General features: G+C 45.2%; 1 protein-coding gene across 1 annotated transcript; it reads left to right on the top strand.

Annotated features, from left to right (window-relative positions):
• Positions 1-857: 857 nt before the first annotated feature.
• Positions 858-25,664, top strand: LOC148086611 (mucin-2-like). Its single transcript, XM_087783006.1, has 34 exons — positions 858-930; positions 1,063-1,321; positions 1,682-1,796; positions 2,700-2,784; positions 2,848-2,951; positions 3,323-3,524; positions 3,604-3,729; positions 3,820-3,937; positions 4,064-4,205; positions 4,287-4,394; positions 4,641-4,710; positions 4,807-4,944; positions 5,045-5,209; positions 5,294-5,388; positions 5,468-5,594; positions 5,727-5,982; positions 6,175-6,221; positions 6,349-6,458; positions 6,534-6,685; positions 6,920-7,058; positions 7,280-7,384; positions 7,692-7,859; positions 7,940-8,179; positions 8,372-8,528; positions 8,683-8,811; positions 8,945-9,092; positions 9,247-9,290; positions 9,372-9,554; positions 18,497-19,420; positions 20,135-20,217; positions 21,097-21,153; positions 21,799-21,855; positions 22,969-23,077; positions 25,495-25,664. Exons 1-34 carry the CDS (start codon positions 858-860, stop codon positions 25,662-25,664), a joined length of 5,205 nt encoding a protein of 1,734 aa, XP_087639132.1.
• The last annotated feature ends 105 nt before the right edge of the window (positions 25,665-25,769 follow it).

The raw sequence follows: 25,769 nt of genomic DNA, 5'->3' as shown, positions 1-25,769 counted from the left end.
CCTCTAAACACAGAAAATAAAGTAAGAAATGCTTTAGGTGGCAAAATAAATGTTAATCATAGAATATTAAATGTGGAAAAAAAAATGTTGTAATAAGAGTCTAAAATTATGTTAAAGCCTGGCATGTGTACTACAGTCATTTTGATGTATCTTTGTTTTGGCCGAGCCTGAAGCAACGCGCATCTAGACAAAGACTCTGTTAGATCTTTATGTAAATAAATTATTTTTAAATGCATCATTCATTTATTAAACATTTTTACTTTTTAAAATACTATTATTTGTAAAGAGCATGGATAAAATGTCAATAATGGACAAGATGATTTTGTGGGCATTATAGAACAATGTAATTTACGTATATTTATGTTTGACTTTGATTTAGAAGTAAGAAGTAGAAATATGATTTACACATAGTAACACAATTAAAAAGTAAAGCACAAAGTAACACTGACGTGTCAGTGATGAAATATTTATAACAGGAAAGGGTGGACCCTTAATACCACGAGGATGCCAATATGTGATTGAAGTTGACCTTTTGAAAACTGTTAACTGATAACTGAAAAGTTCATAGGACTAAACTTAACTTTAATTCTTTGAAAATTATTGTCTATGTATATCTATCAAGTCCAGATGTGTGTTTTACTCAATAAATAGTTAACCGGATCACCATTACTCAAGCTCCCATTTGTTTAATTTGTAATGTGTAAATGTCACTGATCTACTGTACTGATGTGGTAGAAGTGAAGAGTGAGGATGATTGGAGCTGCCTTGTACACACAAATGCTGACGATGTCAAATGGCTATAAAAGCTAGATCCTTCTGGTGAAGATCGTCAGAGCGGGCCAGTCCTAAGTTCCAACATGGGGACTACAGGACTCCAATCAGCGTTATGGCTCCTCTATCTAATGCTGGTCAGTGTGCTGGCTCAAAATGGTGGGTGACCAAACCACATGGGATTTCCCAATCCCTAGATCCATTTTGAGATGGAGTGTTTTAACTGAATTTTGGACAAATGATGATTTATATATATTTATCTTAGGTTAAATGTTTAATACTTGATTTTAGGAAGTTCATCTCATCTCGGCCGAGTCTGCACGACCTGGGGACAGAACCACTGGAAGACATTTGACGGCGACTATTTCCAGTTTTCTTCCTCCTGCACACATGAGGTGGTAATTCAGTGCCAAGGCTCCTTCGAAAACTTTAACATCCAGATGCAACGCAAGCTGGTGGACGGCATCTCCACCATTGACCGTATCTTCATGAAGCTCGAGGCATCAGTGGTTCTGATCACAAATGATGATGTAATCGTCAATGGAAATTCGTAAGTTTAGTCTCTTCAATTTTTCCACTGTGATCACGGGTTGTTTTTTTTGTTGTTTTTTTAAATATTAAAAAAAGTTTAAAAAAAAGAAAATGATGAAGTTAGATATTGTCTTGTGAGGATTTTGATGCAGCAGCAAATGCATGTCCATGTTGAAAATAAAAAAACTAAATTATTTAAAGGTCAATTAAAATGTTCTACTCATGTTCACCAAGTTAATACGGATTGTAACCTGTTAATACTGTGTTATGCAAATCATTTTGAAAATAAAGTTCTAAATAATATAAATGGGTGTAAATAAATAAGTATAATCTTAACATTTTTTTTTTTAAAGGGACATTGACTCTGCTTTCTTTGCAGGGTGACTCTGCCATATGTTTCATTTGGGTTTAACGTCAAAGAGACAACATCCAGTATATTCCTTGAGTCAAAAATGGGAATCATAATATCATGGAACCGTGATGACTCCATGGACGTAAGTGCCCCCTTTTTTATTTCATTCACTGGAGGCAGTAAACAAATCCAGTGAAGAACAGATGTTATCTGGCGAGGTTGTTCCCACCTCCAGGGTACTGTACTGTAAAAGTAGCTTTCTTAGCGTTTGGTCGTCCACTGATGAAGTAACACTAGTGATCAGTGATTCGATATTATATGAAACATGGTATCTTTTGGACCCAGCGTGATGTACTTACATTTTCTGGGAAAAGGCTTTAAGTCATTGATGTGGATGGTGGAATTGCCAACAAGATGATCAAAGAAATTAAATAAATTAAGGCCTATTGTATGTGACAGAGTAAATGCTAAGGATAATTGTCTCCAGATAACAGATTGCTTGTGTATTTTTGGTGATACATAAGTTCAAAGAACTAATTCCTCTGGGTATTTTCTGTAATAAAGTGATCAGGCAATCACTCCTACTTTTTTCATTTGTTAAAGTAGGTTAGTCACTTTTGTTTTGTACCTATTGGTGGGATCCCGTTTAACATGGCAATGTGAAAGAGTTTTGTTTCCTTTTCATGGTAACTCCGTAGTAAGATATATAACTGCTCCTCACAGCAGTTATTTGGAACTAAAGAAGGCTCTTGAGTGAGAGTATAAACACCTTTTAAAAAAACTCAGCACAGTCCAGTTACCTCGCTTTGCAACCTTCAGAATAACCATGGTAGGAATGAATAAGAATTCAAATGGCCTGAAAGGTCTTTGGGCTGCCAACGCAAACCTTTTATGTTCTTGTAAAATATGTTGTAATGTTAACCCTCTGAGTGTATAAATACCAAACCAATCGTGTACAATGTTACCATTTTATGTATTTCTAATATTCTATGATTAATATTAATGAATGATCTGGCAATCAATTTGATCTTCCTTGTCTTTATAGATTGAGATGGATAAAGAGCTCAGAGGGCAGACTTGTGGACTTTGTGGAAACTTTGATGGAATCAACAATGAATTACCCAAAGATGGTATATATCCCATCAAAAGATGTTTTGACAAAATTCAATATTAAACAGATTTTTTTTTTTCAGGATCCCTTTCAATAATAGATTATGCTGAATTTAGCAAAGTCAGTGATCCAGTACGTGTTTGTGTGGAACCAGAACAAACTGTTCCAGAGCTCTGTGGAACCAAAGTGAGTTTGTCCTTCTCTACTTATTTCTACTTCCATACGACACTGTGACTCTCCTTCTATTGCTCAACACATGGCCCAGTTTTATTACCTTTCTTTTTTTTCCGGTAACTTTGTTAAACAAATGCACTAAATGAGTTTTTTTATTTGAGTTTATGAATTAAATATTCTTGAGACAACATGTATTGGAAGATACTTTTCTAAGAAATGTGTTTAACACTATACTGCTGTTCTAATATTAACAGAAGTTGCAGAGGTTTCAGTGTTAGACCTGTATTAAGAAAAAAAAGTGCCATTCATACTCACAGAAAAAAAATGTAAGTGTTTCTTTGCATAACAATGACTTATTCATATGTTTAACATTTATTTTACAGGCTGACTGTGAGGCTATCTTCTCCAGAGCTTCATTTAGCAGTTGCCAAAACCTCCTGGACATAGACTCCTTTGTAACCGCCTGCATGTCTGATCTGTGCAGCAGTGACAAATCTGTCCTGTGTAAAACAATCTCAGAGTACTCGAGACAGTGTGTCCATGCAGGTGGACAGCCACAACAATGGAGGAGTTCATCTTTATGCCGTAAGCATGCTAACCCACCCTTTACCGTGGGTTTTTACAATTTCATGGCAGCTAGATGTTAAACCTGTTGTCTTCACAGCTAAGTCATGTCCAGCTGGCATGGTGTTCATGGAGTGCAGCAGCTCGTGTCCCAACACTTGCTCCAACCCTCAGGCCACCCAAACTTGTGACACCCACTGTATAGACGGTTGCAGCTGCCCTGCTGGTATTCACCAATAATATTACTCAAAAAAATTAAATCATACTTACATTTTCAATCTGAGATTTAAAACCCCATAATGATGTTTTCTTTCAGGAACTGTCATGGATGACATCGGTAAAAATGGCTGTGTAGCAGTTGAATCTTGTCCATGTTTGCACAACGGCAATGTCTACAAATCAGGGGAAACATTTGAATACTACTGCAAATCTTGGTAAGTCATAAACAAAAATGTACATGTGAGATGTTTACGATGTCACTGGTCAGACTTTCACCAACTTACTAAATGAAAACCTTCCTGGTCATATTAACAAGAATCAACATGCGTCTGTATTTACAGTACGTGTCAAAATGGTCTGTGGTCTTGCACTGAAAACGATTGTCCAGAAACCTGCTCAGTAGAAGGAGGCTCCCACATTAACACATTTGACGGCAAACTCTACACGTTTCATGGGGACTGCAGCTACATTATGGCACAGGTAGTTCAATCTCTGGTCTTGTCGACAAAACCAGTGAGACATTTTTTATGAAGTGATTCAATGTTGTGTTTTGAAATTTTGCAGGAGAAAAGTGGCTTGTATGTAATAACAGGAGATCTCGTCGAGTGCGGTGTGGTTAGAGGCAAAACCTGCCTTCGAGCTGTTACTTTGTCTCTGAACAGCAACGAGATGGTAAGTGTTTTAAAAGTTGAAGTCATTACATCATGACGATGATGATGATTGTTAGCTAAGCTTGTTAGCATAACAGCATATGCATTATATTTCTACTGTATAAAACACTAACCGCACTGTTCATCTTTATGATTTTAAAAATAGATGGTTCCACATTTGACATTGATGTATAACATTTCTCTCTACAATACGATGTTCGATTATTTTATTCTGAAACATAACACATTTGTTTTATTTTTGTCACAGGTAATTAAAGTTCAATCTGCCGGTCAGATCTTTGTGAACAAGATTCTGTCTCAGCTTCCGTTGTTTACCTGTGAGTGGCTCAATTAATAAAAAAGTTTTTGAAGATTTATATGATTTATTATATCCAGGAACATAATTTTTTGGTTCATATCCCTCTATTTTACAGATGAACTGAGTGTCTATAAACCTTCATCCTTCTACATCCACATCAACACCAGGATAGGCCTTCGATTGATAATCCAGCTCAGCCCTTTGATGCAAGTCTATATTTTAGCGGACAACTCACTCAGAGGGACCACTTCAGGTGTGCCTTCAATGATGCTTAGATTGAGCTGTTTTTTCTTTTTTTTAAAGTTGTATTTGTTGTCTAAAAACATATCTTTCTTGCAACTGCCATTCAACAGGTTTGTGTGGAAACTTCAACAACATCATGAGTGATGACTTCAAGGTGAGCAGTGGGCTTGTGGAGGGTACAGCAGCAGCCTTCGCCAATGCCTGGAAAACAAGAGCATCTTGTCCAGATGTTTCGACACGCTTTACACACCCTTGCACACAGGGAATCAACAAAGGTACACATAAACTCTGCCTTTTATGTATTTTATGTTTCATACATATTTCTTTGTTTTTTGTTAAATTTTTTATGACTTTTCCAGAGGATTTTGCTCAGTTCTGGTGCTCCAAACTAACTGACCCCAACGGAATGTTCGCTTCCTGCCACAATGTTGTTAGCCCAACAAGCTACAAAGATGTATGTTACACATTGAAACATATGAATCATAATTATAAATAATAATTTCAACCTGACAAGTCTTTAATCCTCTCTACAGAACTGCATGTATGACACATGTAACTGTGAAAAGAGTGAGGACTGCATGTGTGCTTCTGCTTCTTCGTATGTCTACGCTTGCTCAGCTGCAGGAATCGTGATCACTGGATGGAGGGACGTTATGTGCAGTGAGTTCTACCTCAGGACTCTTTCATTAATAACTAGTACTCTTTAGGAAGATTTAGGATAAATGATGAAGAGAAAGGTAAAAATATTAACCAACATATATTTATGCTGACACATGTTCTCCTCTCATCCAGGCAAATTCAGCACTTCCTGCCCTGAAGGAACTGTGTATGAATACAGCATGTCGAGCTGTGGCCGTACTTGTTACTCCATCAGTCAAATGGACTACAGTTGTCAATCAAAGTTCCCATCAGTTGATGGTTGTGGCTGTTCAATGGGAACATACATGGATGAGAATGGTCTTTGCATCCCAAGCACAGATTGTCCTTGTTATGACGGGGACAACATAATCCCAAGCGATCAATCATTCACCAAAGACGGTGGAACTTGGTAAACATTATTTTCCCCACAAGTGTATATTATTTACAGTTTGTAGATCAGTTTAGGAAAATAATATTTTTCAAGTAGTGATTAGACAGCACCAGCAAAATGTAAAAATCTTAGTTAAATTGATCCTTAGGAATAAATATAATCTATGCAGTGTTCATTTTGTTTCTTACATTCTTGTGGTTGTTCTCACAGTTTCTGCAGAGAAGGACGTCTAAGCTGCCAAGGTCTACAAACACAAGGTACGTTTTTCATTTTGTGGACGTACTTTATGTCTAACATTACACAATACATCAACTTATGTTCATTATGTGCATGAATTAAGCAGAAATACACTTCATGTTTTCAAATATAACTGTATTTGCACAGTAACACCAACATGCAAGAAGCCCATGTTTTATTTTAACTGCTCTGATGAGGCACCTGGCAGTGTGGGAGTTGAGTGCCAGAAGAGTTGCGGTACTCTGGACATGGCATGTGTATGTACACGAAACATTCATGGATATTTGCTTGATTCCTATCAGGCTTACATGTTGTCATTCTGGTTCTAATAGATAAGCACTGGGTGCGTATCAGGATGCATGTGTCCCAATGGTCTGGTCGCAGATGGACTCGGAGGTTGTATCAGCGAGAGTAGCTGTCCGTGTGTGCACAATGGAAAGAAATACCAACCAGGAGAAACCCTTACTGTTGATTGCAACACATGGTTTGTATAGATACTTCTTCAGATTAAATTATTCATGCAAACAATTCTCATTGCTTTGAAAATGTATAATAATCCTATCTGGACACAGAAATGGAATTTCTTAATTCAGTAGAGTTAAATTAATGAACTTTATTGTAAAAAGTTGATATACCTTGGCAAACCTATCACCTATGTGTATAACTAGAAATTGTCGAATTAATTATGTTTGATTAACCTTGGTGTGTGTCCTTACAGCTCCTGCCGCAATAGAAAGTTCACTTGTACCACCAACGTTTGTGATGCAGTTTGTGGTATCTATGGTGATGGTCACTATATAACTTTCGATGGGAAAAGGTTTGACTTCAGTGGAGAATGTGAATACGCTCTTGCACAGGTAAACTTCATGGAATTAACACTAAAACAAGTTGAGATTGATTTGCAGGGTGTAGTGCTTTGATTTTAGGAAACAGGTTTTAAATACTTTTCCATGTTTGTGTATAAACCAGATACATTTTCAACAGGAACAAAATGTTAACGTGAAAACAGTCTATGTTTATGAAAATATCATGTAACCGCGTCAAACCAACTCACCATCACTCCTATTGCTTCACTTAGGACTACTGCGGCTCAGAGAATGGAAGCTTCAGAATTGTCACTGAAAATGTTCTTTGTGGAACCACAGGAACTACCTGTTCCAAAACTATCAAGATCTACCTTGGGGTAAAATAACTTTGAATTACACTTATTCTCTGTCTTTCAATATATGAATCTGCGCAACTGAGCTAATGATTGTATAAGGGACAGAAAAAACTGTAACTGGTCGATGACAGCAAAACCAGGTAGCTAGTCTTTACCTATTTGTCTTAGAACAAGGACAAGCATGTGACGTTGAGGTTGCAAATCCCTGATTGTTAACATTATATTTTAGTGTGCTCTTTTTCATTCTACTTAACAATGAATTTGTGGAACAGGATTAAGAACACACACGTATATCTCTGTCACTAATTACTTTCTTTCACATCTACAGAGTGATGAGTATCAACTTAAAGATGAAACCATTCGTGTGGTCAAGGGCAGCAGGCCTTCTCAAGTTTCCAAGATGGGCATTTACCTTGTGGTGGCCATCAAGCCAGGAATTGTGGTCATGTGGGATAAGAAGACCAGTCTGTTCATTAAACTTGGTCCACAGCACCAGGTAAGACCAACAGTTCCCAATTCCAAATCTACATATAAATGTATATAATTCATAATTCTATGTAAAACTTCCATTATCAGGAAAAAGTATGTGGACTATGTGGAAACTACGATGGCAATAGCAAAAATGACTTCACAACACGCTCCCAGGAGACAGTAGCAGATGTTCTGGAGTTTGGTAACAGTTGGAAAGTCTCGTCGGGATGCCCTGATGCCAAGCTATCAACAGATCCCTGTACCAAGAACAGATACAGAGCAGCTTGGTCCCAGAGGCAATGTAGTATCATCACCAGTGTTACATTTCAGGACTGCCATTCAAAGGTAAACATTATATAGAAGAAGGTACTTTCTGAAATAGTACTATAATAAGCATGATTTATGTATATCTTAAGATGTAAATAGTCCTAATGTTTTTACATATGTTGTACAAAATTATAAAATTAAATGATCTTCACATATAAGTCAACCTCAGCGTGAAACAATTAACTCACAAACTGTATTATTTATTCCAAGGTGGATCCTGGTCCATACTACGACTCATGTGTGAGAGATTCTTGTGCTTGTGACACTGGTGGGGACTGTGAGTGTTTCTGCACAGCTGTTGCTTCCTATGCAAAATCTTGCAATGAAGCTGGAGCCTGTGTGAGATGGAGAACTCCAAAACTTTGCCGTGAGTACAACTACATCACCATCAAGAAACAAAACATCAGTAATTTAGTTACCACAAGACAAGAAACTTAAACTGAAAATACAGTGAAATAGCAAAACATTAAGCATAACTTCCATAATGTAACTTTTTGTGTGACCAAATGTATCTCTTGCAGCGGTTTTCTGTGACTACTATAACTCCCCTGAAGGCTGTGAGTGGCATTACAAACCTTGTGGCGCAGACTGCATGAAAACCTGCCGGAATCCTTCTGGGAACTGTTCTGCTCTCATCACTGGTCTAGAAGGTATGATTGAATTGACAATTGGTAACAAAAAATCTTGAGATTCATCAAGCTCTTATCTTGAAGAAAAAGCTTCATGTACACCTTCAAAGTTCTGTAAATAAAACTAATGATTGACTCGTGATTGTTTTTGCAGGATGTTACCCACAGTGTCCACCAGCTGCACCTTTTTTCAACGAGGACTCTATGACATGTGTTTCCTTGGAACAGTGCGGCTGTTATGATGACCAAGGCACCAATTATGCTATTGGGGATTATGCTCCGTCGGAAAATTGTTACCAATGGTATGTTTTAGCAGTCATCAAATAATTTATATAATTTACAACATTTACTATCAACATGTATAATGTCCATTATTTTCTTTGTTTTTTACAGATACAAAACAGAGAGGTTACCTAATTTGTAATAAAAAAAACATTGTGATTTTTTTGTTTACAGCTCTTGCACACTGTCTGGAATTAGGTGTAAATATGATGTGTACTGTAAGTAAATATACATAGTTGGAGATACAACTTGTCCAATCATTTTATTTATATACTGAAAAATGTTTCCTTAATTTGCAGATTGCTCATGCTTTGTCAATGGAAGGACATACAAGTACGGTGAAACGATCTACAACACTACAGATGGCCTTGAGAGTTGTATCGAAGCTGTCTGTGGCCCAGATGAGGAGGTAACAAGGGATGTGTATCCTTGTCCTACGACCACACCGCTTCCTACAACAACTCCATTTACATTCACTACAGGTAGCGTATATAAAGAATATTTGTAAATTTTCCATGAATGATCATTTAAAGTTGTAATATATGTATTTCAGCAAAAAAGAGCACAGTTGTGGTAACAACCACACCTACAGTAACAACCACAGGGACCGCTGCAACAACTCAGCCTCCAGTTGTATCCACTGGTCCAGTTGCAACAGCTACCACAGCTGTTGTCATCACAACAACTAGAGTTCCAGTTGAGACAACTGCAGGGCCCACCACAGCTGTTGTTACTTCAACACCATCTATTGTCACAGGGACTACCAAAGTACCAGGGACAACTCCACAAGTGGCCACAACTACCCCTTCAGTAACAGAAACGCCAGCCCCTACAACTGCTACTGCTGCAACTACTCAGCCACCAGTTGTATCCACTGGGCCAGTTTCCACAGCTACCACAACTGTTGTCATCACAACAACTAGAGTTCCAGTTGAGACAACAGCAGGACCCACCACAGCTGTTGTAACATCAACACCGTCTGTTGTCACAGGGACTAGCAAAGTACCAGAGACAACTCAACAAGTGGCCACAACTACCCCTTCAGTAACAGAAACCCCAGCCCCTACAACTGCTACTGCTGCAACAACTCAGCCTCCAGTTGTATCCACTGGGCCAGTTTCCACAGCTACCACACCTGTTGTCATCACAACAACTAGAGTTCCAGTTGAGACAACTGCAGGTCCCACCACAGCTGTTGTTACTTCAACACCATCTATTGTCACAGGGACTACCAAAGTACCAGGGACAACTCCACAAGTAGCCACAACTACCCCTTCAGTAACAGAAACGCCAGCCCCTACAACTGCTACTGCTGCTACAACTCAGCCTCCAGTTGTATCCACAGGTCCAGTTTCCACAGCTACCACACCTGTTGTCATCACAACAACTAGAGTTCCAGTTGAGACAACAGCAGGACCCACCAGAGCGGTTGTTACTTCAACACCATCTATTGTCACAGGGACTACCCAAGTACCAGGGACAACTCAACAAGTGGCCACAACTACCCCTTCAGTAACAGAAACCCCAGCCCCTACAACTGCTACTGCTGCAACAACTCAGCCTCCAGTTGTAACCACAGGTCCAGTTTCCAAGGCTACCACAGCTGTTGTCATCACAACAACTAGAGTTCCAGTTGAGACAACTGCAGGTCCCACCACAGCTGTTGTTACTTCAACACCATCTATTGTCACAGGGACTACCAAAGTACCGGGGACAACTCCACAAGTGGCCACAACTACCCCTTCAGTAACAGAAACCCCAGCCCCTACAACTGCTACTGCTGCAACTACTCAGCCTCCAGTTGTAACCACAAGTCCAGTTTCCAAGGCTACCACACCTGTTCTCATCACAACAACTAGAGTTCCAGTTGAGACAACAGCAGGACCCACCACAGCGGTTGTTACTTCAACACCATCTATTGTCACAGGGACTACCAAAGTACCAGGGACAACTCCTCAGGTGGCCACAACTACCCCTTCAGTAACAGAAACCCCAGCCCCTACAACTGCTACTGCTGCAACAACTCAGCCTCCAGTTGTGTCCACTGGGCCAGTTTCCACAGCTACCACACCTGTTGTCATCACAACAACTAGAGTTCCAGTTGAGACAACAGCAGGACCCACCACAGCGGTTGTTATTTCAACACCATCTATTGTCACAGGGACTACCGAAGTACCAGGGACATCTCCACAAGTGGCCACAACTACCCCTTCAGTAACAGAAACGCCAGCCCCTACAACTGCTACTGCTGCTACAACTCAGCCTCCAGTTGTATCCACAGGTCCAGTTTCCACAGCTACCACACCTGTTGTCATCACAACAACTAGAGTTCCAGTTGAGACAACAGCAGGACCCACCACAGCGGTTGTTACTTCAACACCATCTATTGTCACAGGGACAACTCAACAAGTGGCCACAACTACCCCTTCAGTAACAGAAACCCCAGCCCCTACAACTGCTACTGCTGCAACAACTCAGCCTCCAGTTGTATCCACTGGTCCAGTTTCCACAGCTACCACAGCTGTTGTCATCACAACAACTAGAGTTCCAGTTGAGACAACAGCAGGACCCACCACAGCGGTTGTTACTTCAACACCATCTATTGTCACAGGGACTACCAAAGTACCAGGGACAACTCCACAAGTGGTCACAACTACCCCTTCAGTAAAAGAAACCCCAGCCCCTACAACTGCTACTGCTGCAACAACTAAGCCTCCAGTTGTAACCACAGGTCCAGTTTCCACAGCTACCACACCTGTTTTCATCACAACAACAAGAGTTCCAGTTGAGACAACTGCAGGTCCCACCACAGCTGTTGTAACTTCAACACCATCTATTGTCACAGGGACTACCAAAGTACCAGGGACAACTCCACAAGTGGCCACAACTACCCCTTCAGTAACAGAAACCCCAGCCCCTACAACTGCTACTGCTGCAACAACTCAGCCTCCAGTTGTATCCACTGGTCCAGTTTCCACAGCTACCACACCTGTTGTCATCACAACAACTAGAGTTCCAGTTGAGACAACAGCAGGACCCACCACAGCGGTTGTTACTTCAACACCATCTATTGTCACAGGGACTACCAAAGTACCGGGGACAACTCCACAAGTGGCCATAACTACCCCTTCAGTAACAGAAACCCCATCCCCGACAACTGCTACTGCTGCAACTACTCAGCCTCCAGTTGTAACCACAGGTCCAGTTTCCAAGGCTACCACACCTGTTGTCATCACAACAACTAGAGTTCCAGTTGAGACAACAGCAGGACCCACCACAGCGGTTGTTATTTCAACACCATCTATTGTCACAGGGACTACCGAAGTACCAGGGACATCTCCACAAATAGCCACAACTACCCCTTCAGTAACAGAAACGCCAGCCCCTACAACTGCTACTGCTGCTACAACTCAGCCTCCAGTTGTATCCACAGGTCCAGTTTCCACAGCTACCACACCTGTTGTCATCACAACAACTAGAGTTCCAGTTGAGACAACTGCAGGTCCCACCACAGCTGTTGTTACTTCAACACCATCTATTGTCACAGGGACTACCAAAGTACCAGGGACAACTCCACAAGTGGCCACAACTACCCCTTCAGTAACAGAAACCCCAGCCCCTACAACTGCTACTGCTGCAACAACTCAGCCTCCAGTTGTATCCACTGGTCCAGTTTCCACAGCTACCACACCTGTTGTCATCACAACAACTAGAGTTCCAGTTGAGACAACAGCAGGACCCACCACAGCGGTTGTTACTTCAACACCATCTATTGTCACAGGGACTACCAAAGTACCAGGGACAACTCCACAAGTGGCCACAACTACCCCTTCAGTAACAGAAACCCCAGCCCCTACAACTGCTACTGCTGCAACAACTCAGCCTCCAGTTGTATCCACTGGTCCAGTTTCCACAGCTACCACACCTGTTGTCATCACAACAATTAGAGTTCCAGTTGAGACAACTGCAGGTCCCACCACAGCTGTTGCTACTTCAACACCATCTATTGTCACAGGGACTACCAAAGTACCAGTGACAACTCCACAAGTGGCCACAACTACCCCTTCAGTAACAGAAACCCCAGCCCCTACAACTGCTACTGCTGCAACAACCCAGCCTCCAGTTGTATCCACTGGTCCAGTTTCCACAGCTACCACACCTGTTGTCATCACAACAACTAGAGTTCCAGTTGAGACAACAGCAGGACCCACCACAGCGGTTGTTACTTCAACACCATCTATTGTCACAGGGACTACCGAAGTACCAGGGACATCTCCACAAGTAGCCACAACTACCCCTTCAGTAACAGAAACGCCAGCCCCTACAACTGCTACTGCTGCTACAACTCAGCCTCCAGTTGTATCCACAGGTCCAGTTTCCACAGCTACCACACCTGTTGTCATCACAACAACTAGAGTTCCAGTTGAGACAACTGCAGGTCCCACCACAGCTGTTGTTACTTCAACACCATCTATTGTCACAGGGACTACCAAAGTACCAGGGACAACTCCACAAGTGGCCACAACTACCCCTTCAGTAACAGAAACCCCAGTCCCTACAACTGCTACTGCTGCAACAACTCAGCCTCCAGTTGTATCCACTGGTCCAGTTTCCACAGCTACCACACCTGTTGTCATCACAACAACTAGAGTTCAAGTTGAGACAACAGCAGGACCCACCACAGCGGTTGTTACTTCAACACCATCTATTGTCACAGGGACTACCAAAGTACCGGGGACAACTCCACAAGTGGCCATAACTACCCCTTCAGTAACAGAAACCCCAGCCCCGACAACTGCTACTGCTGCAACAACTCAGCCTCCAGTTGTAACCACAGGTCCAGTTTCCAAGGCTACCACACCTGTTGTCATCACAACAACTAGAGTTCCAGTTGAGACAACAGCAGGACCCACCACAGCGGTTGTTATTTCAACACCATCTATTGTCACAGGGACTACCGAAGTACCAGGGACATCTCCACAAGTAGCCACAACTACCCCTTCAGTAACAGAAACGCCAGCCCCTACAACTGCTACTGCTGCTACAACTCAGCCTCCAGTTGTATCCACAGGTCCAGTTTCCACAGCTACCACACCTGTTGTCATCACAACAACTAGAGTTCCAGTTGAGACAACTGCAGGTCCCACCACAGCTGTTGTTACTTCAACACCATCTATTGTCACAGGGACTACCAAAGTACCAGGGACAACTCCACAAGTGGCCACAACTACCCCTTCAGTAACAGAAACCCCAGCCCCTACAACTGCTACTGCTGCAACAACTCAGCCTCCAGTTGTATCCACTGGTCCAGTTTCCACAGCTACCACACCTGTTGTCATCACAACAACTAGAGTTCCAGTTGAGACAACAGCAGGACCCACCACAGCGGTTGTTACTTCAACACCATCTATTGTCACAGGGACTACCCAAGTACCAGGGACAACTCAACAAGTGGCCACAACTACCCCTTCAGTAACAGAAACCCCAGCCCCTACAACTGCTACTGCTGCAACAACTCAGCCTCCAGTTGTAACCACAGGTCCAGTTTCCAAGGCTACCACAGCTGTTGTCATCACAACAACTAGAGTTCCAGTTGAGACAACTGCAGGTCCCACCACAGCTGTTGTTACTTCAACACCATCTATTGTCACAGGGACTACCAAAGTACCGGGGACAACTCCACAAGTGGCCACAACTACCCCTTCAGTAACAGAAACCCCAGCCCCTACAACTGCTACTGCTGCAACTACTCAGCCTCCAGTTGTAACCACAAGTCCAGTTTCCAAGGCTACCACACCTGTTGTCATCACAACAACTAGAGTTCCAGTTGAGACAACAGCAGGACCCACCACAGCGGTTGTTACTTCAACACCATCTATTGTCACAGGGACTACCAAAGTACCAGGGACAACTCCTCAGGTGGCCACAACTACCCCTTCAGTAACAGAAACCCCAGCCCCTACAACTGCTACTGCTGCAACAACTCAGCCTCCAGTTGTGTCCACTGGGCCAGTTTCCACAGCTACCACACCTGTTGTCATCACAACAACTAGAGTTCCAGTTGAGACAACAGCAGGACCCACCACAGCGGTTGTTATTTCAACACCATCTATTGTCACAGGGACTACCGAAGTACCAGGGACATCTCCACAAGTGGCCACAACTACCCCTTCAGTAACAGAAACGCCAGCCCCTACAACTGCTACTGCTGCTACAACTCAGCCTCCAGTTGTATCCACAGGTCCAGTTTCCACAGCTACCACACCTGTTGTCATCACAACAACTAGAGTTCCAGTTGAGACAACAGCAGGACCCACCACAGCGGTTGTTACTTCAACACCATCTATTGTCACAGGGACAACTCCACAAGTGGCCACAACTACCCCTTCAGTAACAGAAACCCCAGCCCCTACAACTGCTACTGCTGCAACAACTCAGCCTCCAGTTGTATCCACTGGTCCAGTTTCCACAGCTACCACACCTGTTGTCATCACAACAACTAGAGTTCCAGTTGAGACAACAGCAGGACCCACCACAGCGGTTGTTACTTCAACACCATCTATTGTCACAGGGACTACCAAAATACCAGGGACAACTCCACAAGTGGCCACAACTACCCCTTCAGTAACAGAAACCCCAGCCCCTACAACTGCTACTGCTGCAACAACTCAGCCTCCAGTTGTATCCACTGGTCCAGTTTCCACAGCTACCACACCTGTTGTCATCACAACAATTAGAGTTCCAGTTGAGACAACTGCAGGTCCCACCACAGCTGTTGTTACTTCAACACCATCTATTGTCACAGGGACTACCAAAGTACCAGTGACAACTCCACAAGTGGCCACAACTACCCCTTCAGTAACAGAAACCCCAGCCCCTACAACTGCTACTGCTGCAACAACCCAGCCTCCAGTTGTATCCACTGGTCCAGTTTCCACAGCTACCACACCTGTTGTCATCACAACAACTAGAGTTCCAGTTGAGACAACAGCAGGACCCACCACAGCGGTTGTTACTTCAACACCATCTATTGTCACAGGGACTACCGAAGTACCAGGGACATCTCCACAAGTAGCCACAACTACCCCTTCAGTAACAGAAACGCCAGCCCCTACAACTGCTACTGCTGCAACAACCCAGCCTCCAGTTGTATCCACTGGTCCAGTTTCCACAGCTACCACACCTGTTGTCATCACAACAACTAGAGTTCCAGTTGAGACAACAGCAGGACCCACCACAGGGGTTGTTACTTCAACACCATCTATTGTCACAGGGACTACCAAAGTACCGGGGACAACTCCACAAGTGGCCACAACTACCCCTTCAGTAACAGAAACCCCAGCCCCTACAACTGCTACTGCTGCAACAACTCAGCCTCCAGTTGTATCCACTGGTCCAGTTTCCACAGCTACCACACCTGTTGTCATCACAACAACTAGAGTTCCAGTTGAGACAACAGCAGGACCCACCACAGCGGTTGTTACTTCAACACCATCTATTGTCACAGGGACTACCAAAGTACCAGGGACAACTCCACAAGTGGCCACAACTACCCCTTCAGTAACAGAAACCCCAGCCCCTACAACTGCTACTGCTGCAACAACTCAGCCTCCAGTTGTATCCACTGGTCCAGTTTCCACAGCTACCACACCTGTTGTCATCACAACAATTAGAGTTCCAGTTGAGACAACTGCAGGTCCCACCACAGCTGTTGTTACTTCAACACCATCTATTGTCACAGGGACTACCAAAGTACCAGTGACAACGCCACAAGTGGCCACAACTACCCCTTCGGTAACAGAAACCCCAGCCCCTACAACTGCTACTGCTGCAACAACCCAGCCTCCAGTTGTATCCACTGGTCCAGTTTCCACAGCTACCACACCTGTTGTCATCACAACAACTAGAGTTCCAGTTGAGACAACAGCAGGACCCACCACAGCGGTTGTTACTTCAACACCATCTATTGTCACAGGGACTACCAAAGTACCAGGGACAACTCCACAAGTGGCCACAACTACCCCTTCAGTAACAGAAACCCCAGCCCCTACAACTGCTACTGCTGCAACAACTCAGCCTCCAGTTGTATCCACTGGTCCAGTTTCCACAGCTACCACACCTGTTGTCATCACAACAATTAGAGTTCCAGTTGAGACAACTGCAGGTCCCACCACAGCTGTTGTTACTTCAACACCATCTATTGTCACAGGGACTACCAAAGTACCAGTGACAACTCCACAAGTGGCCACAACTACCCCTTCAGTAACAGAAACCCCAGCCCCTACAACTGCTACTGCTGCAACAACCCAGCCTCCAGTTGTATCCACTGGTCCAGTTTCCACAGCTACCACACCTGTTGTCATCACAACAACTAGAGTTCCAGTTGAGACAACAGCAGGACCCACCACAGCGGTTGTTATTTCAACACCATCTATTGTCACAGGGACTACCGAAGTACCAGGGACATCTCCACAAGTAGCCACAACTACCCCTTCAGTAACAGAAACCCCAGCCCCTACAACTGCTACTGCTGCTACAACTCAGCCTCCAGTTGTATCCACAGGTCCAGTTTCCACAGCTACCACACCTGTTGTCATCACAACAACTAGAGTTCCAGTTGAGACAACAGCAGGACCCACCACAGCGGTTGTTACTTCAACACCATCTATTGTCACAGGGACTACCAAAGTACCGGGGACAACTCCACAAGTGGCCACAACTACCCCTTCAGTAACAGAAACCCCAGCCCCTACAACTGCTACTGCTGCAACAACTCAGCCTCCAGTTGTATCCACTGGTCCAGTTTCCACAGCTACCACACCTGTTGTCATCACAACAACTAGAGTTCCAGTTGAGACAACAGCAGGACCCACCACAGCGGTTGTTACTTCAACACCATCTATTGTCACAGGGACTACCAAAGTACCAGGGACAACTCCACAAGTGGCCACAACTACCCCTTCAGTAACAGAAACCCCAGCCCCTACAGCTGCAACAACTCAGCCTCCAGTTGTATCCACTGGTCCAGTTTCCACAGCTACCACACCTGTTGTCATCACAACAATTAGAGTTCCAGTTGAGACAACTGCAGGTCCCACCACAGCTGTTGTTACTTCAAAACCATCTATTGTCACAGGGACTACCAAAGTACCAGTGACAACTCCACAAGTGGCCACAACTACCCCTTCAGTAACAGAAACCCCAGCCCCTACAACTGCTACTGCTGCAACAACCCAGCCTCCAGTTGTATCCACTGGTCCAGTTTCCACAGCTACCACACCTGTTGTCATCACAACAACTAGAGTTCCAGTTGAGACAACTGCAGGTCCCACCACAGCTGTTGTTACTTCAACACCATCTATTGTCACAGGGACTACCAAAGTACCGGGGACAACTCCACAAGTGGCCACAACTACCCCTTCAGTAACAGAAACCCCAGCCCCTACAACTGCTACTGCTGCAACAACTCAGCCTCCAGTTGGAACCACAGGTCCAGTTTCCAAGGCTACCACAGCTGTTTTCATCACAACAACTAGAGTTCCAGTTGAGACAACAGCAGGACCCACCACAGCGGTTGTTACTTCAACACCATCTATTGTCACAGGGACTACCCAAGTACCAGGGACAACTCAACAAGTGGCCACTACTACCCCTTCAGTAACAGAAACCCCAGCCCCTACAACTGCTACTGCTGCAACAACTCAGCCTCCAGTTGTAACCACAGGTCCAGTTTCCAAGGCTACTACAGCTGTTGTCATCACAACAACTAGAGTTCCTGTTGAGACAACTGCAGGTCCCACCACAGCGGTTGTTACTTCAACACCATCTATTGTCACAGGGACTACCAAAGTACCAGGGACAACTCCACAAGTGGCCACAACTACCCCTTCAGTAACAGAAACCCCAGCCCCTACAACTGCTACTGCTGCAACAACTCAGCCTCCAGTTGTATCCACTGGTCCAGTTTCCACAGCTACCACACCTGTTGTCATCACAACAACTAGAGTTCCAGTTGAGACAACTGCAGGTCCCACCACAGCGGTTGTTACTTCAACACCATCTATTGTCACAGGGACTACCAAAGTACCGGGGACAACTCCACAAGTGGCCACAACTACCCCTTCAGTAACAGAAACCACAGCCCCTACAACTGCTACTGCTGCAACAACTCAGCCTCCAGTTGTATCCACTGGTCCAGTTTCCACAGCTACCACACCTGTTGTCATCACAACAACTAGAGTTCCAGTTGAGACAACAGCAGGACCCACCACAGCGGTTGTTACTTCAACACCATCTATTGTCACAGGGACTACCAAAGTACCGGGGACAACTCCACAAGTGGCCACAACTACCCCTTCAGTAACAGAAACCCCAGCCCCTACAACTGCTACTGCTGCAACAACTCAGCCTCCAGTTGTATCCACTGGTCCAGTTTCCACAGCTACCACACCTGTTGTCATCACAACAACTAGAGTTCCAGTTGAGACAACTGCAGGTCCCACCACAGCTGTTGTTACTTCAACACCATCTATTGTCACAGGGACTACCAAAGTACCAGGGACAACTCCACAAGTGGCCACAACTACCCCTTCAGTAACAGAAACCCCAGCCCCTACAACTGCTACTGCTGCAACAACTCAGCCTCCAGTTGTATCCACTGGTCCAGTTTCCACAGCTACCACACCTGTTGTCATCACAACAACTAGAGTTCCAGTTGAGACAACTGCAGGTCCCACCACAGCTGTTGTTACTTCAACACCATCTATTGTCACAGGGACTACCAAAGTACCGGGGACAACTCCACAAGTGGCCACAACTACCCCTTCAGTAACAGAAACGCCAGCCCCTACAACTGCTACTGCTGCAACAACTCAGCCTCCAGTTGTATCCACTGGTCCAGTTTCCACAGCTACCACACCTGTTGTCATCACAACAATTAGAGTTCCAGTTGAGACAACTGCAGGACCCACCACAGCGGTTGTTACTTCAACACCATCTATTGTCACAGGGACTACCAAAGTACCGGGGACAACTCCACAAGTGGCCACAACTACCCCTTCAGTAACAGAAACCCCAGCCCCTACAACTGCTACTGCTGCAACAACTCAGCCTCCAGTTGTATCCACTGGTCCAGTTTCCACAGCTACCACACCTGTTGTCATCACAACAACTAGAGTTCCAGTTGAGACAACTGCAGGTCCCACCACAGCTGTTGTTACTTCAACACCATCTATTGTCACAGGGACTACCAAAGTACCAGGGACAACTCCACAAGTGGCCACAACTACCCCTTCAGTAACAGAAACCCCAGCCCCTACAACTGCTACTGCTGCAACAACTCAGCCTCCAGTTGTATCCACTGGTCCAGTTTCCACAGCTACCACACCTGTTGTCATCACAACAACTAGAGTTCCAGTTGAGACAACTGCAGGTCCCACCACAGCTGTTGTTACTTCAACACCATCTATTGTCACAGGGACTACCAAAGTACCGGGGACAACTCCACAAGTGGCCACAACTACCCCTTCAGTAACAGAAACGCCAGCCCCTACAACTGCTACTGCTGCAACAACTCAGCCTCCAGTTGTATCCACTGGTCCAGTTTCCACAGCTACCACACCTGTTGTCATCACAACAACTAGAGTTCCAGTTGAGACAACAGCAGGACCCACCACAGCGGTTGTTTCTTCAACACCATCTATTGTCACAGGGACTACCAAAGTACCGGGGACAACTCCACAAGTGGCCACAACTACCCCTTCAGTAACAGAAACCCCAGCCCCTACAACTGCTACTGCTGCAACAACTCAGCCTCCAGTTGTATCCACTGGTCCAGTTTCCACAGCTACCACACCTGTTGTCATCACAACAACTAGAGTTCCAGTTGAGACAACTGCAGGTCCCACCACAGCTGTTGTTACTTCAACACCATCTATTGTCACAGGGACTACCAAAGTAGCAGGGACAACTCCACAAGTGGCCACAACTACCCCTTCAGTAACAGAAACCCCAGCCCCTACAACTGCTACTGCTGCAACAACTCAGCCTCCAGTTGTATCCACTGGTCCAGTTTCCACAGCTACCACACCTGTTGTCATCACAACAACTAGAGTTCCAGTTGAGACAACTGCAGGTCCCACCACAGCTGTTGTTACTTCAACACCATCTATTGTCACAGGGACTACTCAAGTTAGGGGGACAACTCCACAAGTGGCCACAACTACCCCTTCAGTAACAGAAACGCCAGCCCCTACAACTGCTACTGCTGCAACAACTCAGCCTCCAGTTGTAACCACAGGTCCAGTTTCCAAGGCTACCACAGCTGTTGTCATCACAACAACTAGAGTTCCAGTTGAGACAACAGCAGGACCCACCACAGCGGTTGTTACTTCAACACCATCTATTGTCACAGGGACTACCCAAGTACCAGGGACAACTCAACAAGTGGCCACAACTACCCCTTCAGTAACAGAAACCCCAGCCCCTACAACTGCTACTGCTGCAACAACTCAGCCTCCAGTTGTATCCACTGGTCCAGTTTCCACAGCTACCACACCTGTTGTCATCACAACAACTAGAGTTCCAGTTGAGACAACTGCAGGTCCCACCACAGCTGTTGTTACTTCAACACCATCTATTGTCACAGGGACTACCAAAGTACCGGGGACAACTCCACAAGTGGCCACAACTACCCCTTCAGTAACAGAAACGCCAGCCCCTACAACTGCTACTGCTGCAACAACTCAGCCTCCAGTTGTATCCACTGGTCCAGTTTCCACAGCTACCACACCTGTTGTCATCACAACAACTAGAGTTCCAGTTGAGACAACTGCAGGTCCCACCACAGCTGTTGTTACTTCAACACCATCTATTGTCACAGGGACTACCAAAGTAGCAGGGACAACTCCACAAGTGGCCACAACTACCCCTTCAGTAACAGAAACCCCAGCCCCTACAACTGCTACTGCTGCAACAACTCAGCCTCCAGTTGTATCCACTGGTCCAGTTTCCACAGCTACCACACCTGTTGTCATCACAACAACTAGAGTTCCAGTTGAGACAACTGCAGGTCCCACCACAGCTGTTGTTACTTCAACACCATCTATTGTCACAGGGACTACCAAAGTTAGGGGGACTACTCCACAAGTGGCCACAACTACCCCTTCAGTAACAGAAACGCCAGCCCCTACAACTGCTACTGCTGCAACAACTCAGCCTCCAGTTGTAACCACAGGTCCAGTTTCCAAGGCTACCACAGCTGTTGTCATCACAACAACTAGAGTTCCAGTTGAGACAACAGCAGGACCCACCACAGCGGTTGTTACTTCAACACCATCTATTGTCACAGGGACTACCCAAGTACCAGGGACAACTCAACAAGTGGCCACAACTACCCCTTCAGTAACAGAAACCCCAGCCCCTACAACTGCTACTGCTGCAACAACTCAGCCTCCAGTTGTATCCACTGGTCCAGTTTCCACAGCTACCACACCTGTTGTCATCACAACAACTAGAGTTCCAGTTGAGACAACTGCAGGTCCCACCACAGCTGTTGTTACTTCAACACCATCTATTGTCACAGGGACTACCAAAGTACCGGGGACAACTCCACAAGTGGCCACAACTACCCCTTCAGTAACAGAAACGCCAGCCCCTACAACTGCTACTGCTGCAACAACTCAGCCTCCAGTTGTATCCACTGGTCCAGTTTCCACAGCTACCACACCTGTTGTCATCACAACAACTAGAGTTCCAGTTGAGACAACTGCAGGTCCCACCACAGCTGTTGTTACTTCAACACCATCTATTGTCACAGGGACTACCAAAGTACCAGGGACAACTCCACAAGTGGCCACAACTACCCCTTCAGTAACAGAAACCCCAGCCCCTACAACTGCTACTGCTGCAACAACTCAGCCTCCAGTTGTATCCACTGGTCCAGTTTCCACAGCTACCACACCTGTTGTCATCACAACAACTAGAGTTCCAGTTGAGACAACTGCAGGTCCCACCACAGCTGTTGTTACTTCAACACCATCTATTGTCACAGGGACTACCAAAGTACCGGGGACAACTCCACAAGTGGCCACAACTACCCCTTCAGTAACAGAAACGCCAGCCCCTACAACTGCTACTGCTGCAACAACTCAGCCTCCAGTTGTAACCACAGGTCCAGTTTCCAAGGCTACCACAGCTGTTGTCATCACAACAACTAGAGTTCCAGTTGAGACAACAGCAGGTCCCACCACAGCGGTTGTTACTTCAACACCATCTATTGTCACAGGGACTACCCAAGTACCAGGGACAACTCCACAAGTGGCCACAACTACCCCTTCAGTAACAGAAACCCCAGCCCCTACAACTGCTACTGCTGCAACAACTCAGCCTCCAGTTGTATCCACTGGTCCAGTTTCCACAGCTACCACACCTGTTGTCATCACAACAACTAGAGTTCCAGTTGAGACAACTGCAGGTCCCACCACAGCTGTTGTTACTTCAACACCATCTATTGTCACAGGGACTACCAAAGTACCGGGGACAACTCCACAAGTGGCCACAACTACCCCTTCAGTAACAGAAACGCCAGCCCCTACAACTGCTACTGCTGCAACAACTCAGCCTCCAGTTGTAACCACAGGTCCAGTTTCCAAGGCTACCACAGCTGTTGTCATCACAACAACTAGAGTTCCAGTTGAGACAACAGCAGGACCCACCACAGCGGTTGTTACTTCAACACCATCTATTGTCACAGGGACTACCCAAGTACCAGGGACAACTCCACAAGTGGCCACAACTACCCCTTCAGTAACAGAAACCCCAGCCCCTACAACTGCTACTGCTGCAACAACTCAGCCTCCAGTTGTATCCACTGGTCCAGTTTCCACAGCTACCACACCTGTTGTCATCACAACAACTAGAGTTCCAGTTGAGACAACAGCAGGACCCACCACAGCGGTTGTTACTTCAACACCATCTATTGTCACAGGGACTACCAAAGTACCAGGGACAACTCCACAAGTGGCCACAACTACCCCTTCAGTAACAGAAACCCCAGCCCCTACAACTGCTACGGCTGCAACAACTCAGCCTCCAGTTGTATCCACTGGTCCAGTTTCCACAGCTACCACAGCTGTTGTCATCACAACAACTAGAGTTCCTGTTGAGACAACTGCAGGTCCCACCACAGCGGTTGTTACTTCAACACCATCTATTGTCACAGGGACTACCAAAGTACCAGGGACAACTCCACAAGTGGCCACAACTACCCCTTCAGTAACAGAAACCCCAGCCCCTACAACTGCTACTGCTGCAACAACTCAGCCTCCAGTTGTATCCACTGGTCCAGTTTCCACAGCTACCACACTTGTTGTCATCACAACAACTAGAGTTCCAGTTGAGACAACAGCAGGACCCACCACAGCGGTTGTTACTTCAACACCATCTATTGTCACAGGGACTACCCAAGTACCAGGGACAACTCCACAAGTGGCCACAACTACCCCTTCAGTAACAGAAACCCCAGCCCCTACAACTGCTACGGCTGCAACAACTCAGCCTCCAGTTGTATCCACTGGTCCAGTTTCCACAGCTACCACAGCTGTTGTCATCACAACAACTAGAGTTCCTGTTGAGACAACTGCAGGTCCCACCACGGCGGTTGTTACTTCAACACCATCTATTGTCACAGGGACTACCAAAGTACCAGGGACAACTCCACAAGTGGCCACAACTACCCCTTCAGTAACAGAAACCCCAGCCCCTACAACTGCTACTGCTGCAACAACTCAGCCTCCAGTTGTATCCACAGGTCCTGTTTCCACAGCTACCACACCAGTTGTCATCATAACAACTACAATACCAGTTGAGACAACAGCAGGACCCACCACAGCGGTTGTAACTTCAACACCATCTATTGTCACAGGGACTACCAAAGTACCAGGGACCACTCCACAAGTGGCCACAACTACCCCTTCAGTAACAGAAACCCCAGCCCCTACAACTGCTACTGCTGCAACAACTCAGCCTCCAGTTGTATCCACTGGGCCAGTTTCCACAGCTACCACACTTGTTGTCATCACAACAACTAGAGTTCCAGTTGAGACAACAGCAGGACCCACCACAGCGGTTGTTACTTCAACACCATCTATTGTCACAGGGACTACCAAAGTACCAGGGACAACTCCACAAGTGGCCACAACTACCCCTTCAGTAACAGAAACCCCAGCCCCTACAACTGCTACTGCTGCAACAACTCAGCCTCCAGTTGTATCCACTGGTCCAGTTTCCACAGCTACGACACCTGTTATCATCACAACAACTAGAGTTCCAGTTGAGACAACTGCAGGGCCCACCACAGCTGTTGTAACGTCAACACCGTCTATTGTCACAGGACCTACCAAAGTACCAGAGACAACTCCACAGATAAGGAAAACAACCCCTTCAGTAACAGCAACAACTATGATTTCCCCCATTACAAAGACACCCCCAACCAGCACAACTCAGTTTACTTCTATTTTCACAGCTACTACCTCAGTCCCTCCATTCACCACGCCACCAATATGCACCTGCATTGTGAATGGTACCTCTTATAATCCTGGTAAGTCATTGATTTAAATGTGTATGTTTCTTTGTCTTTTGTCTCATCTTCAGTATGCAAGAGTTAATAAAATAACATTGTATATTCATCTTTACAGGTG

This window comes from Callionymus lyra, chromosome 2 (assembly GCF_982586985.1).
Source record: "Callionymus lyra chromosome 2, fCalLyr1.hap1.1, whole genome shotgun sequence".
Classification (NCBI taxonomy): Eukaryota; Metazoa; Chordata; class Actinopteri; order Syngnathiformes; family Callionymidae; genus Callionymus; species Callionymus lyra.
The sequence above is the reverse complement of the archived record's forward strand: the minus strand, read 5'-3'. Positions and strand labels throughout refer to the sequence as shown.

Coding starts and splice junctions, on each gene's coding strand:
- LOC148086611 (XM_087783006.1), top strand. CDS start 858: ATGGGGACTACAGGACTCCAATCAGCGTTATGGCTCCTCTATCTAATG. Junction 5,983..6,174: donor ACCAAAGACGGTGGAACTTG/GTAAACATTATT, acceptor TTGTTCTCACAG/TTTCTGCAGAGAAGGACGTC. Junction 9,555..18,496: donor TCCATTTACATTCACTACAG/GTAGCGTATATA, acceptor CTACCCCTTCAG/TAACAGAAACCCCAGCCCCT.